The sequence below is a fragment of the Erpetoichthys calabaricus genome, chromosome 8 (genome assembly GCF_900747795.2).
Source record: "Erpetoichthys calabaricus chromosome 8, fErpCal1.3, whole genome shotgun sequence".
NCBI lineage: Eukaryota > Metazoa > Chordata > Cladistia > Polypteriformes > Polypteridae > Erpetoichthys > Erpetoichthys calabaricus.
Window position 1 is genome coordinate 173,215,466 of NC_041401.2, and position 16,595 is coordinate 173,232,060.

A 16,595-nucleotide genomic window follows, 5' to 3' on the forward strand; every position below is an offset into this window, starting at 1 on the left:
TGATGCTGAAGTAGTCGCAGCCTTTCATCATTCAGTGCTGTCTGCCCGGGCGTCTGTTCTGCTTGTTTTAATTGCCATTATTAGGATACAATGAAGGCATCAAATTACACACAAAAGGGGCAAAATAAAAGGAAAACAGCAAAAGCGAGTGTAGCATTTAAGGCTACAGCAGAAACTGAAATATCTCTAAATGTAAAGCAAGTACTGCTGTGCTTTTCTGAATGCAGAATAAGAGAAGGCAAAAAGGTCCAAGTACCGTATATACTCGCAAAACCCAAAAAATCGATCATAAAATCAGACCCCGACTTATACGCCCGTTCTAAAATGCGGCACTTAATTATTTTTTTTTTTACATCTTCTTGCCTCCTTCAATCTCGCACCAGTTTCTCAGACACATGGGATTTTGTTGCAGCAGCGCAGTTAACAATTTCTTTCGCTACTTCGATGACTTTTAATTTAAAACCAGCTTCATATGTTCTTCCGATTGAACACTCCATCGTAGATAAGGGATTCTCTTACGATAAAGGTGTATGAGGATGTGAGATATAAAAAACACAAAACAGTGCAAATGTTGCTTCAGAATAGTTCAGGTCTTACCGTGTGGTCACGTAGGCAGAATAGAGAGACAGAGAGAGGTTAGCAGCGCACGCTGATACAACGCATTTCCGCACCCACATAGAAAAAAAAAAGGCCGTGTGCTCCATGGTGACTCTGTCAAGTGGGCGTTAACATATCATAATCTCTTGGACCAATGAGTTTTCCGCATTCAACTTATACGACCGACATTATAAAATACCGGAAATTATACGGTAGAATCAAGTCCCGACTTATCCGCGGGTGAACTTATCCATGAGTATATACGGTAGTTCAGTAAGATCAGTTATTATCACTGATTGGAACAAAAACCTGCTGGCACCGTGGGCTCCCCAGGACCGAGTTTGGGAACTATCATAATAAATGAAAGAAATGGATTTAACCGGAAATGTGAACATGTGAGAAGCGTTTGGCATTAGTATTGTGAATTTTCTGCTGTAAATGTTTTACAGCAGGCTGGTAAAGTTCAACACTTACTGTATGAGATGCCTTCCGTCCTGTGTACGCAGTTAAAAGAAGCTGCGGACACGAGTACACAAACACACAAGTGCACACAAGCTCACACGTTCCCTCACAAACCTCCGTGCACAGATCAAGGGATTTTTAATGAGGCTTTTCCTAACACTGTTTTGATATTTGTGCCACCACATAATGCTTCAGGATTGTCCAAACATCTCAGGAGTTGATGCAGAATATGCCAGGACACAATTTCAGTTTCTTTACAGAGGACAAGTGGAGAAAATCCACAAAAGTACTGGCACTCGACTCACCACCAAAGTGGTCACCGCAAAACAACATAAGAAGTCTGTGGGCGTAAGGCGCAATAATCAATATTAGTCCTGTAAAACAGTGCCCCCCAGTTTGTCCCGATCCCCCCTCTTGCATTCTCATAACACTTTGATCCAAAAGTCTTCATTAGAGCAGCGAGTCTGTGACAATCCTTGTATGATTTCAATATTAATATTTAATTTGTGAGTGAATTGCAGTGGCCAATTAGCTAGCCGGTGCAGCACAGTTGAAATTGTCCAGAGGCGTGTATAGATAAATGAAAAGATGAGAACAGCAGAGAGTGGCGGCAAGGGGGAGGTGTCTTTGCCCTGAGTATTTGTGTTTTATTGAAAAGGGAAAAAGACCTGTTTAATGCAACAGTCGCCAGCGCGCAACCCCCACCTTTCAGAGCACCGTGGCTTTGCAGTTCAATTAGCTTAATGAACTCAGAAAAGTGATCACTAAGAGAAGCTCCGAGATAATCCGGCCTGCGCTGAGGAAAAAAAAAAAAAAGAAATCTCTTACTTAGCTATTTTTTTTTTCTGTGGGATTTTTTTAGTGCTTCAGCAGATGGTTCATTTGGCAGAGATAGTGCAAATGTTTATTTGTGTGTTTTTAACTATAATTAGAGGTTTTTAACAGTCATCATCTGCAGGGTTATAATGAGGCTGCAAACACACAGCGAATGTGCCACTTTAAATTCAGGCGATTGTGAGACGCGCTTAGCATCTTTGCTCCCTGGATTGGATTTATGTGGAGAGGGCTCCCCTGAAAGTCTGTGTTTTATGGCTGATGAGATAAGCTTTCTTTTTCTCTTTGAATTATAAAGGTCATTTTAGATACGGGGGCAGCACAGAAGCACAACGCTTCGCACTTGCGAGTCCTACGTTTCAGTGCCTGATTGTTTTTAGCACGCGTTGGTCCCCACGTCCGATGAGGTTTTATGTGGCCTCCCAAGACATGAAGGTTAGGGATACTGAGGACCCCAACGTGGACCATGTAAAGGTGTGCTGTGGGTAGACTGGTGTCCCATCCGGGTAGGCTGCCTGACCTATGCCTAATGCTGCTGGATAAAGTGGGCTCCACAATATATGGATTGGTAGAACTGAGGGAGAATTTACACTGAGCTCAGGCCTGCCTGTTTTGTAGGGGCAGTTTGTACATTCCTGGTATATTTTATTGCTTTTGTGAGCGACTTTGGTTAACTTTAAAAGTGGTAAGTAAATAAATTGAAATGTATTGCCATGTAGTATTTTTAGAAATTGTCTTAATGAAAAAAAATACATTGAGAAATAAAATAGGCAACGTGATGTCTATTTTTCACATTAACTACTACAAAGCAAACATCATTTTACAATAAATGCACAACATATACAGTAAATCAGTGGCACAGACTTTAACATTCCATTTATTCTCCATTATTTGTTGGTGCTCATTAAATAAAGGTGAAATTGAAGGGATGAACGCTTGGAATTCTGGGGAATACAGAAATGTCTGCGCCTTTTGGATGGACATAATAGGTAGCTCTTATTTTGATTGACATTTTCAAGGAGTGCATTACCCACATAAGCATGGTCTTTGATTAGAGATTGCACACTCGTTTCTTGTCCCAGATCCCACACAGAGTGCAGTTTCAGGCGTGCGGCCCTCTCTGCTGCCCAAACACCTCATTTTCTGGTTTGAGTGTGAAAATGCACTGCCATGCCATAGTGTTATGGAAGAAGTAAAGAGGAGGACAGCTCTTTGAAGTAATGTACGATGATGGTGCCTTGGTAGAGCTGCTGCCTCGCAGTAAGGAGACCGGGGTTTGTGTCCCGGGTCTGCCCTGTGTGAAGTTTGCATGTTCTTCCGGGGTCTGCGTGGGTTTCTTCCCTCAGTCCAAAGACATGCAGGTTAGGCAGATTGGTGATCCTAAATTGACCCAAATATGTGTGTGTGTGTGTGTGTTTGTCCTGTGAAGCTGGTGCCCTGTCCAGTTGTTGCTCCTGCCTTATGCCCAGTGCAAGCTGGAATGGGCTCTGTGACCCTATTCTAGGTTAGAAAATGACATGACTTGACCCAGGGCTGAGTGTATCTCTGAATTTTAATTTATAGTAATCAATTTAATGGTCAGTCACACCTTGTATATCAAGACATTTGGATAAAGCCACAGTCATTGTCAGCTCCAGATTGCCATCCGAGACCATGCTGCTCAGAGTGCTGCCATTAACAAAGTTCAGCAGCCGGTGAAGGTGCAGTCCTTGATGTGAAGAGAGAAAAGTTTCAGTGCGAAACAGTAGATTTACTAAATCTGATCTATAGAAAGCCTTTTCTGACACGAGCTTGAGTACTTTTTAAAACTAAACTGCGCTTGGCAGTAAAGAGTGAAGTGCAGCATAGCGTCATTCTGGTTTTAAAGTCTGAACATAGTAAGGCCAGTGCATACAAAATGTCCCTACCTGCCTTTGTGGCTACATTAAATCCCTATTTAAACATGAAATCCCTACGAAAAACTACTAATTAGGAAAAGATTGGTAATACTTTAGTTAAGTTACTGCAAAAATGCATCTGTTACTCATTTACTCTGATGGAACAAGACCGTAACAAAGGCTTCTTGTGGTCTTCATAACTCTTCTAAAGCATCAGTGGTCAGGTTATTCACCGCTGTGCAGTGTGGAGTATCGACATGCAGCTAAAACGACGTGTTAATATGAAGGACACACAGGTCTTATAGTTTGTTAAGGTCTTGTGACATAAGTGTAAATGTCGAACAGATGCATTTTTTGCAGTACCTGAACTTAAGCGCTCTTTTCACCTGTAATACCCACTGAGAGTTTGTACTTTACAAGACTGACCCAATTCTGTACTGGTTAGTCACAGCTGTAGTCAAACCCATTCGACTAAATCGAGTAGAATATTCAGCCAGTTTGTCACACTTTCAGCTGCTGGTTCTTATATTCCAGGTTCTTCTGTGCAAATAAGAGCATTAAATGAACTTGACCTCCACTGCCAGGCAACATAGCTGCTAGGAATTTCTCTTGGTGTTACATCTCATACACATAAAACAACAACAACATTTATTTCTATAACATGTTTTCATACAAATGATGTAGCTCAAAGAAAGAAAGAAAGAAATAAATAAAATGAGGCAATACTAATTAACTTAGCATAAAAGTAAGGTCCAATGGCCAGGGAGGTCAGAAAAAACAAAAAAAAAAAACTTCAGACGGCTGGAGAAAACAAACCAAAATCTGCAGGGGTTCCAAGGCCACGAGACCACCCAGCCCCCACTAGGCATTCTACCTAACATCAATGATCTCAGTCAGTCCTCATGGTTTTCAGGCTCCACTTGGAAGAGTTAGACGATGATGGTCCTGTGGACCTCTGGCCTTCAATCCATTGATGTAGGGACTGTACGGTGCATGCAGATCGGTAAATGCAGCTAAACATCACAACATACGTACAATACATGACACCGTCACGACAGGCAGTGTGCGGTATTTGACACAGTAACAGACTGTAACATTCCTCCATCCACAAGTTGTAGTGAATTCTCCTGCATGTAGACGAGAAGCTTGAAACTTAATACGCTTTCCATTAAGAGAATGAAAATGGTTTGATTTATTCTCTTAGAATGAATGTTTTGTGCTTTTTATAACATTGGTTATGTGATATATTGTTTTCTAAGAAATCTAGGACTTGGAAAACACGGGAAAAGAAACAGACTTATTAACAGTAATCCATGCTGATTATTGTATGTAATAAACACGCACATCCTAAGAGTCGTATAAATACTCAAATGGCAGAGATCATGGAGTCTTCCTGTTTGAGATGAAACAGAGGTGTTGCAAGCATTTGTCGAAACGCTGACGTTTGTAATCGCTTCTCAATATATTTTATGGGCAAAACCAAAACTGAACCCACAAACAAAACTAAAAGTTAAAGGAGGCGCCTTTACTAAATAGTTACTTTGTTGTGTGGTTGAGCGCTCGTCTCTCTCATGGATTGTTGTTTCTTTATCGGTTCTAGTTTAGACAGTTTGCCCTGTAAGTGGCCTTATTGTGTTGTACCGATGTCACTTTCCACCACAAAATGGCATCAACCACTAAGAATGATGAAACAAAGAATAGAAACTGAAAATGAAAATTAAAAAAAAAACTCAAATACTAATGCATTCCTGACAGTGATACTGGATGTTCAAAAATCTTCAAGTATGAATTTATCTTTAAGAAGAGTCTAATCATTTTTTTTTGTCCTGTCTGGCAGCCTTGTGACTTTGTGATTGGCAGTTTGTGCTCTTGTTATGTCACTGCAGGTTATGGGCATGGATGTCATTAGCAGGGGCACTGAACACGTGCAGTGGTGTGTGACAATAAGGTGGCTGTAAAGAGAGGTGGGAGTCGAGCTCATTAGAAGCTAGGTCGTTCAAACAGGCACTCGTGCCACATCACCTGACGTGACTACTTGGAATATACTCAAGATTGAAATGAGCAAATAAGTCCATAATTTAATTACAAATCACATATTAAAACAGTAGAATTAACACTGTCTAGCCAGAGGTTATGTTTTAATCTAAAAGTATCAAAGGCCTGCAATAGTAAGTAACTAGAGCTCCACAATGTAATGAGGCTTGTGGGGGGACCAATGGGTTTCAATGGGGAAAACAAGTGAATTTGAGATGTTGATGTGTACCTTGAGTAACACTTGGGTAAGAACTGTTTGGATGGTATTCTATTAAGGAACTATGTTGGCACCAAAGGCCACTAGAGAGGAAGCCATTGTGGAGTGGGCGCCAGTCCGTCACTCAGTTTAATGTTTGTTTCTACTACAGATATTCCAAGTGATCATGAGGGGCTTCTGAATTAGCCTGGAATAGTTGAGTATTGGAATGTGAACACGCGGTCTTTTACACCACCATCATTCAGACTTGTGTAGACTTACTGTGATCTGAACCTGGGGCAGCGGCTATGCAAACTCCCCCTGAGCGATTATTCTTTTATATGAGCAGTTTAAAGGATTTTCAGGGACTTCTGCTGTTAGCTACACTCGAGTCATGTTAGAAATGCTGTGTCCTGAATACATTAATATAATAAGAAGCTGCTCTGTTATTACTCATAATAGACCCGACAGCGTAACCTACCATCCTAATCCTAATTCCTCCAGTAGGAGCAGACCAAGAATTTTCATTTTGTTAATCTTTCTGGTTAGAAGTGTGCACTGTCACGGCAGTGTATCATTCATCATGGTTGCTTTATAACAAGAAGCTTAAATTTTTTATTAAAAACACGCTTATCATATTTATCTTGGTCCTCCTTTATCATAAGCCTACTATTTTTATTCTGTCAGTTTTTAAAAAATATATTCTGTCAATATTGTTTTCTGTATCTGTAACCTTATTATTGCACCACTACTTTTCCTGCCAATAGTAACGTGTTTTTCATTTATGTATATAGTACAGTATGTCCAGTTTTTTTATAAGTTCGTCTCATAAATGGGATGCCCGTCCCTGTGTCTGTGTAAGCTCCTTTTTCTCTCTGATCAGTTCTCGTCACCGTGAGTCACAGTAAGTTTATTTCTGGGCGAGAAGCCTCGATGACAAGTGCTGCTTCAGCTACAGGCAGTGATCGCCATGGATGTAAAGCCTGTTGCTTTTTCATTTCTCACAGGTTTTCTGGCAGTCAGCACTGTGGCCACCTACATTGCGCCTATCAGTACCGAGAACACTACCACTGCCTGGATCCCGAATGCAACTATCAGGTGAGGAAAACTTTAAAAGAGGCAAATATTGATGTGGAGTTGAGGTAATGTGAGCCACTTGTGCCATGTTATTTTTTTCCAGTGATGGCAATCCTCACTTTAAGAGGAGTCATATTATTAATTATTATTATTATTATTATTATTATTATTATTATTATTATTATTATTAATGTGTGTTTGGCTGCTGCCTTTGTCCAAGATCAGGATCCATTACAGCTATATGCAGATATTTTTGTAGCCCAGTCAGGTTAAGAGATGTTCTGAAGGTCACATAATGACACAGAGATGGGACACGAGCTGACATTCTTGTGCTTTAAAGACCAGTGCCTTAGCCACTGCCTGTGCACTGAAAGCTGACGCCATTGCACCTTCTAAAGTGTCACCCTAACTCATCTCCCAAGGTGTGTAAAACCTAATGGCTCGCTGAGTGCTGCGTCCTGCCTGGGGCCACATCGGTACCCCTTTGCTTTCCGAGACCACAAACGTTATTTTCTTTAACATGTCCTTTGAGGACAGTAGATTGAGAGAATGCCACTTTGTACTGTACACGCTTCTTTGGTTTTCTGTAGAGAAAAGCCAAGCAAAATGACACCTTTTATTGGCTAACTAAAAAGATTACAATATGCAAGCTTTCGAGGCAACTCAGGCCCCTTCTTCAGGCAAGATGTAATTTGGTTTTCTGTAAAACATTTAGGGTGACCAGTTTCCTTGTGGCCGAACAGAATTTTATAATCCTGTATAGCAGTGGTTGCGAAAATTTTCAGTGTCCCAGACCCCTATAAAAAAGTTTGTTTGAGGTTACCCCCCTACAAAAGTAATATCACAATTGAAGATGAAAGAGCCAAATTACTAAATTTAAACCACATATAGAACTGAGTGTGAGCAGACAAAAAGCTGATAACACAATAAATAAAGTTTAAACATACAGTAAATTGAGCAATTTACCTTTATAAATTTCAATAATCTTGTAAACGTGTCCCCCGTGAAGCTTAGACATTCGATTGACGATTCAGGGGTTGGGGTGTCCCACGAAGCATCAAGCGCTGTGAGGAAATGATCAACAATTGAGGGGTTTGGTGGGATTGGAGACGCGTGTGAAGCAATGGGTGCCAGTGCACCGCTAACCAATGAAACGCGGACGACAAACTTTGCCCCCCCCCCCCCCATAACACGTGTACTACATTTTAAAAAATAGATGTGCCGCACAGTTAAAATTGCTGTGTTACTGCCAGGACCACCAGTGGGAGAGAAGGGCTGAGTGTAGCAGCAGGTGTTGCATCCAATTCAGTCCCCCTTGTCACACCCTCAATCAAACCATGAAAACATTTCACATCAGAGTGCGCGGAAATCAGTATTAGGCCTCACCCTGCTCTACAGATCATAGTAAGCTCCAAATTCCATTCTCTGGAAAAAAAAGTTATTTAAAACACTGTGCCCACAGCAAGGAACCCATGAGAACGCGCTTTTCTGTGGCTCATTGACTGGTGACAATTTCAGGTGCAATGCTTGATTTTTTCATATCATCGAACAGGAGCAGTAACTAAGAAATGACCCATAAATGACAGCACACTGCAAGACACCCAACTGCACCACGATAAAGTTGGACAACACAAATTCCTCAATTTTGGCAAATCGCGACGCAGCCTTCCTCTTTATTGCACCCCCTGGTGGTGCGGATGCCCCAGGTTGGGAGCCCCTGCTGTATTCCACATCAGCAGTAGTTAGCGGTGCCGCCTCATGGATTCAGCCTCCTGGCTTGGGACAACACACCCAAATACTGCCGGTGGGAAGTTTGAATATTATTACCCCTGTGTCTGTGGCTTTTTCTTCAGATACTGTGTTTTCCTCCATCATCTAAAAGATATGTGTGTGTTTGTTTGTTAGGTTAACTGGCAACTCTAAACTGGCTGACTGTCAGTAAGTGTAGTTGTATGCATGAGTGGGCCCTGTGGTGGGCTGGCACCCTGTCCAGGGCTGCTTTGTGTCCAAAGCTACTGTCATGGAGTACATTAGTGTTTATGTTTCATCTTGTGTGTGAGGAGTCAGAGCCCTGAGGAGGTGTGTTGCATTTACAGCAGGGGTGTCCAACTCCGTTCCTGGTGGGCCACAGTTGCTGCAGGTTTTCATTCTAACCATCTTCTTAATTAGTGAGCCGTTTTTGCTGCTGATTGTCTTGTTTCGTTTTAGTTATAATTGACATGACTCAGACCCCTTAGTTGTGTCTTTTTCCTAACAATAATGAGACACAAAACAAGCCGCCACACGACCAGCTAACCTGGAAATAAAGAAAGGTGAAGGTCTCAGTCATGTTGGTGACTCTCTGAGGCTAGGGATCTGCACTGGCAATCGGAAGGTTGCCGGTTCGAATCCTGTAAATGCCAATAGGGATTCTGCTCTGTTGGACCCTTAAGTAAGGCCCTTAACCTGCAATTGCTGTGGCGCTTTGAGTAGTGAGAAAAGCGCTATATAAATGCAAAGAATTATTGGTCTGCTCAGGTCACCAAAACATCTTGACGGTGGTCTTAGAAATTCTGCTGTGGCAGAATGAGAGCGGCAACAAGTCCTGATATTCAATGACGGCTTTAATTAACAGCAAGAATCGGCTTCTCATTAAGAGACTGTTTGGAGTGAAATTGGCTGGAGTTTGAAGTTCCAGTTTAGCTGGTCATCTGCCGGCTCGTTTCACATCTCATTTCTGTTTGGCTGCCATTTAATGAAGAAACAAATCAATTCAGAGGCCTAAATCCTTAAAAACAGGGCTACTAAAATGAAGGGAAAAGGAGTGAATTAGCAGTGAAAACTGCTCGCTGATTAGGAAAAGGGTCTGAATGAAAACCTGCAGCCACTGCAGCCCACCAGGACCGGAATTGGACACCCCTGATTTACAGTGTTACATTTTCTTATGCCATAATTTACTTTAACAATTGTGGGGAACAGCCCGGACACAGATAGGTAGACATTGTTTAAATGCAGCACACATATTTATTTACAGTGAAACACAGCACACAGCCCACTTTCACCCCCAAAGCCCAGGCCTGTCACTATGCCTTTCTCACTTCAGGTCTGTCCGCCTCCACTCCTCTCCTCCGAGCTCCGTCCTTCTACTCTCCTGACTCCAGCCATCGAATGGAGGGAGGCAGCCCCTTTTATGATCCCTGGTGTGGCAGAAGTGCCGGCTGTGCAACAGGAAGCACTCCGGGTGTCTCTGGTCTTCTTCCTCCCAGCACTTCCCGGTGTGGCAGAAGTGGTGAGGGCCAGGGCTCTTCAGGCATCAGGGTGCCCCCTGGCGGTGACCACAGGCCCCTATAGGGTTGAGCTTCTAAGCTCTGTTCCCGTGGTCGCCCCCTTGTGGTCTGCCTCCAGTCCTTCTGGGCGTCCTGGCTGGGTACCACACCCAGCCACTTGCCACACAATAAATTAGAAGCTTTAATTTGATGTTCAGGATATTCAGAAAGTGAGAATAAATGTAAAGACATGTCACCCCCCCTTTCCAATGTAAAAGACAGCACTGAAAACAAGGAGTCGAAATACTTAGAAATGCTGACTTGTTTTAGGATTTTTTATCCACTTAATAAGTTAGTAATATGGAATCAAACCGGCAAGCTAATGTTATATGACGTGCACATCTAAAACAGAGGAAATAAGAAATAGCCAGGAATAGCTTGTGAGAAAACTTCAATGGCGCAGAGCCTTGCCAAGTGTTTCTTGGTTTAATTCACTGCTGTTTTCTTGCAATCAGTTGCTACATACATCAAGGCGCGGCTTTGTTGTCAAAGGAAATTCACTCTATTAGTACGTTACAGACTTCACTTTGTGTGCCCATGGTGATGTAAACAAATACAGTAAAAAGCAGTCCTAATTCTTCGAAACGCTGGTTACAGCTTTCTGCTCAAAGGTTTCCTTTTGTCTTCAAATTGGGAATAATATTTTCAGTAAGTTAAAGTACAAAGGATACTTCCAATTCATGAAATTACCTTTGAGACCAAAGGTGACAGCAGTTTGAGTGAAAATACGTGTTAGTGCTCGGCATTCCTTTAGGGCAGGGGTGTCGAACTCTGGTCCTGGAGGGCCGCAATGGCTGCAGGTTTTCATTCTAACCACCTTCTTAATTAGTGATCTGTTTTTGCTGCTAATGAACTTCTTTTGCCTTAGTTTTAATTAACTCAGACCCCTTAGTTCTTTCTTTTTCCTTAATTAGCAGTCAAACAATAATGAGACACAAAACAAGCCTCCACGTGACCAGCTAACCACATTATCTGAACATATAGAGTGGTGATGGTCTCGGTAAGGTTGATCTCTAAGGTAACCAAAACTTTTTGACAATGTTCTTGGGAAAAAAACAGAAAATCAGCAGTTTTGGAAATGTCTGCTGTAGCAGAATGAGAGCAGCAACAAGCCGTGGAATTAAGTAACAAGTTTAATTAACAGCAAGAATTGGCTTCTCATTAAGGTACTGGTTGGAGTGAAATTGGTTAGCTGGTCATCTGTCGGCTCGTTTCACGTCTCATTTCTGTTTGGCTGCCATTTAATGAAGAAAGGAATCAGTTGAGAGGACTGAATTCTTAAAAACAGGGCTATTAAAATGAAGGGAAAATAATTTAACTAGCAGTGAAAACTGGTCAATTGTTTGAATGCAACCCTTCAGGCTCAGAGTTCGACACCCGTGCTTTAGGTGATTCTTCACACACAGTAGATCAGAACTACGACGTCAGCATCCTATACAGTAAATAAGTGGAACGTAATGACATCTCCTCTGAATTTGGACCCGTTCACGTTCTGCCAGAGGACTTTCCCATCTGAAGAGTTTGTGTTTCGGGATAAGGGCAGTAGGCTGTTGCCTCACATTTCCCAGCCCACTGTTTGCCTGTTTAAGGTTGATGTGTTTTCTGTGTGTCTCTGGGGGCTTTGCCCAGGTGTTCCAGTTTTCCTCCCACTTCCCAAGGACTTGTTAAGTTGTCTGGCAGCCCTAGCTTGGCTCTGGACCCCTGCAACCGTAAAATTAGTTAGACAATGGATAGATGAATGGAATACATTTAAATTTGTTATAATTGCCAAAAACATGTTTGCATCATTCTTCCATATTTTATTTGACACCTCTGCCAGACATAATTATAGTAATTCTGCTTATTGTTTGCTTGGATATAAAATAACCGATAAAGTGTAATTGGCTGTGTCGCAGTGTTCAGCAAAGATAATCTTTATATTTAAAAAATACCTACATGCAGGTTAAACCAACAATTAACTCTGACACAACTACTAAACAGGGAATCCTTCATGCAGCAGACACCAGTGGAAGACGACACGAAGGTCTCAGACATTAAGTTAGTCTGTGGGACAGAGCTAAGCCCAAAATATATAAATGCAAAGAATTATTATTATAAATACGGTGTCATTCCACCGCAGCCACCCCAGCTCTGAGGAAAAGGTCTGTTTAATGTCCTGTCAGGGTCCAGGAGATGTGACGGACCCCACAGGCTGAAAAGGACAGGAAGATTTCAGTATCTGTCTGGTATCGATAGGTGTTGAGATAAAGGCAGCGAGTCTGGATGTGTCAAAGAGGAAAACAATTTGGAACGAGAGGGACGGTTCATTTCGTGGTGGCTGCTGGGGAACTGTGCCAGGCTGCAAAAAAATATATATTTTGGGCAAAGGTTTGGGTAAGCAAAGAGTAGAACTGTACAGATGAGGCAGGCAGACCATTGCAAGACATCTTTTAACAAAGGTGTGTCTGGACCAAGCAGTCAAATGTGTCGTTTGTTTTTTTGTATTCCCGCTTTACCCGAATTCTTGCAGTCAGCTTAATATGTGAGGCCTGTCAAAGCAGTTATATACTAAGAAAGACCACTGTTACTTTGAGGGCGGCACGGTGGCGCAGTGGTAGTGCTGCTGCCTCGCAGTTAGGAGACCCGGGTTCGCTTCCTGGGTCCTCTCTGCTTGGAGTTTGCATGTTCTCCCCGTGTCTGCGTGGGTTTCCTCCCACAGTCCAAAGACATGCAGGTTAGGTGCATTGGTGATCCTAAATTGTCCCGTGTGTGTGCTTGGTGTGTGTGTGTGTGTGTGTGCGCCCTGCTGTGGGCTGGCGCCCTGCCCGGGGATTTGTTCCTGCCTTGCGCCCTGTGTTGGAAGGGTTGGCTCCAGCAGACCCCCATGACCTTGTAGTTAGGATATAGCAGGTTAGATAATGACTATTACTTTGAATTATTATGGTGTAGGCCAAGTGCTGGATTTCACTAGAAGCGGGAAGTTGGAATTGTCAACTGGAATGCAGACTAAAGTCGGATTTTCAATTCGGAAAGTCTTGGCCATGTCAAGTCCGACATGATATCAATCCAAAATGACGATGTACATCACGAACGTTAGTGAAAGCTGTAGTGTTATTCTGTTTATTAGCACGTCTGTCTGTGTCTCATTAAATCTACTCGATCTCAATCCATGGATGTGTTGCAGAATACCGTGTATTGCGATGTTATCCACCGCTATTTATTCCGATGGAGTGAGCATAACAAACGTTTTGCCGGACGCGTCCATGTTAGTTTTCCAAACGTTTTACTGGAATGCGGTCAACTCAGGTGTGGCGTCATTCCCAGCACTGACGTCTGAGGTAAATGGAACGCAGCATTAAACAGCAATCTGATCAGATGTCTTTATTATAAGAAGCATGTGCTGCACCGTACTAAGCTACCTCACTTAATTTCATATATTTTCATAAGTACACAGTATGCATCTCAAAAGAAGGCAACCATGAATTGGTAGTTTCTTAGTCATCATTTTTGATTTGAAGGTAGTTATGGTGATTGACAAGATGGGTCTCCAGAGAATAATGTGGAACCATTTAATTAAAAATAAAAAAGTTCAGTAATGAAGTGCCAGCAGATGTACTGTAGGTTTTAATGCTGTAGGTGAAGAAAAAGACCCAAAACAGGATTCATTAATTCCCTTGTGCTCACTAGTCATGGCCGCCCTTCCTCACATCTCCTTTCAGTTCAGCTCCCCTGGTGATACCTGAAGACGTTTGGCCCGGAAACATCTTTAGTCTTTCTGTGAAAGTATTGAACAGTTAAGTAGCAGGACGGTGAGTTGGTACAAAATGGATGTGCTGAGCAACTGGGACGTGTTACTCTCAAGCAGATTTGGGGCACTTACTGTGAAAAATGGCAATAGTTAGCTGAATCCTATAGGGCACCAAAGGCAGAGGAGGACTGTCACCTTTATTTCCACTAAAGATATTTCCTAGTGACAGCTTTAATTTCTGTGCACACAAGACACCTTCACGTGGCAGCAAATTTGGAACGAACAGAGCAGGCCCCTGAAATAAGCTCTCAGGTACAAATGAAGTCGCAGTAATTGTCCTGCAGCTGAGGTCACTTGTAAATCCCGCTCTAAATATGAATATATTTGTCAGACATCTGTTATAGCTGTGAGGTTGGAGTCTCATTGTATTTAATCCAAGATCACAATATTAATCCCCTCATATCCCTGCTCTGGTCATGCAAGCGCTGAAACGGCGGGGTAAGGAGATTTACAGGCTGGCTCTCCTCGTGTGCTCAAGTCCAGAGGAGCTGCGACCGAAACTGAGAATTCAAAGCTAAGTGGCTAGCAGAACTTGTACACCGGGGTTATTACTATTAAAATATTTGGCATTCTTTTATTAGTTTTCTTTTTTCCTTTTATAGTAACAAAGTACATTAAGAGAGTTGCTTTAGATGGCAGAAGATTTAAATCTTTGTTGCCAGACGTATTAAAATTAAGTGTTTGTGCATTGTAAGTAAACAATCCTAATGTCACACCCTGCTGCACCTGCTTAAAAACACGTTTGAGAAGTCAGCGTTTTACATGCTAACAAGGTCAGCATGTAAAATTAACACAATCAGATCTTCATTTTTTACATTTGAACCTCGAGTCAAACAGTTCCTGCAGTGACCCAATGTTCTGGCTAGTGTTTTCCAAAAAATTTAAATTATATCAATGTTAACAAGTAAATTCTAGGTTACAGTGGCACGGTGGTTAGCACCTCAGCATCAGAACTCCACGAGTTTGGCTTCAAATCCCAGTCTTGCCACCACTTCTGTGAAATTTGTCTGATCGCTCTTCCCAAGATGGGAGCGTTGACTTAACTGACAGAAAAAACGGGCAGAGGTGGGTGACCTGTCTAGGGAGGGGTCTCGTCTGGCATCTGATGCCACTGTCCCCATACGACCCCGTATTCGATTTGACAGGTTAAAGAAATTGGTGGTGTAATCCAGAAATTCAAAGATTGGGCCTTTCAGTGTAGACCTATTTTTATGGGCCTTTCAAATAATTACCCTGTAACTATAGCATTTTTTTTTAATATTTGGGGGCAAATTTAACTCAGTTTGTTGCCTTTCACCTTTACAGTACAATATATGATTTGGAATGAAATTAAATTAAGAAATTAAATCATTTGGGTAAAGCCAGCCAGATATGGAGTGTGTGATGTAACAGGTATGTTTTTCATTAATGGAGACAGCATTGTACCGTATGCAGGGTCATTGATTCAGAATTGTGCTTCTTTGATGGAATTGGCACCTCTTTAAAACTACCTGCTGTTCTGTGGGACACTGTGCAGGGCAATAAAGAAAGAAGGCCTTCAGCACTAAACACACAACCAGCCATTCAACCGTCCATTGATGCCAGCACTGAGCAAGAAACACAGTCCTGTTTTTAGGAGGCAAAGTCTTACAACCTTTTCATAAGATACATTTTATATATATATATATATATATATATATATATATATATATATATATATATATATATATATATATATATATATATATAAATGTATCTCCATCCATCCATTTTCCAACCCATCCATCCATCCATCCATTTTCCAACCCGCTGAATCCGAACACAGGGTCACGGGGGTCTGCTGGAGCCAATCCCAGCCAACACAGGGCACAAGGCAGGAACCAATCCCGGGCAGGGTGCCAACCCACCGCAGGACACACACAAACACACCAAGCACACACTAGGGCCAATTTAGAATTGCCAATCCACCCAACCAGCATGTCTTTGGACTGTGGGAGGAAACCCACGCAGACACGGGGAGAACATGCAAACTCCACGCAGGGAGGGCCCGGGAAGCGAACCCGGGTCCCCAGGTCTCCCAACTACGAGGCAGCAGCGCTACCCACTGCGCCACCGTGCCGCCTATATATATATATATATATATATATATATATATATATATATATATACACACACGCAAACTTCTTTATTATATTGTAAGATTAAATTATTATATTGTAATTAGCTGTGTAGCTCTCTCCTAGGAGGATTTGCTTTGCCGAAGTGCTCACGTCACTTGTGCATTAGCAGCCAAGTGACGTTGTGTTTCTTCTGCAGTTTCGTTTTGCCGATGTGCTCGCCTCGTTTGCATTATTAGTGGCTAAGCGATTTTCTGTTTCCTCAGAGGCGGAGCCCTTACCCCGACTCCACCTCTCACTTCCAGGTCGGACCGACAGGCACACACTTCC

General features: G+C 42.3%; 1 protein-coding gene across 9 annotated transcripts in view; it reads left to right on the forward strand.

Moving 5' to 3' along the window:
• Positions 1-16,595, forward strand: part of casz1 (castor zinc finger 1) — a 601,697-nt gene that overhangs the window by 544,875 nt on the left and 40,227 nt on the right. For all 9 annotated transcript variants that reach the window (XM_051931297.1, XM_051931302.1, XM_051931301.1 and 6 more), the window contains one exon: positions 7,008-7,098. In XM_051931297.1, the coding sequence (XP_051787257.1) occupies positions 7,008-7,098 (91 nt within the window). The remainder of the gene's footprint in view (positions 1-7,007; positions 7,099-16,595) is intronic.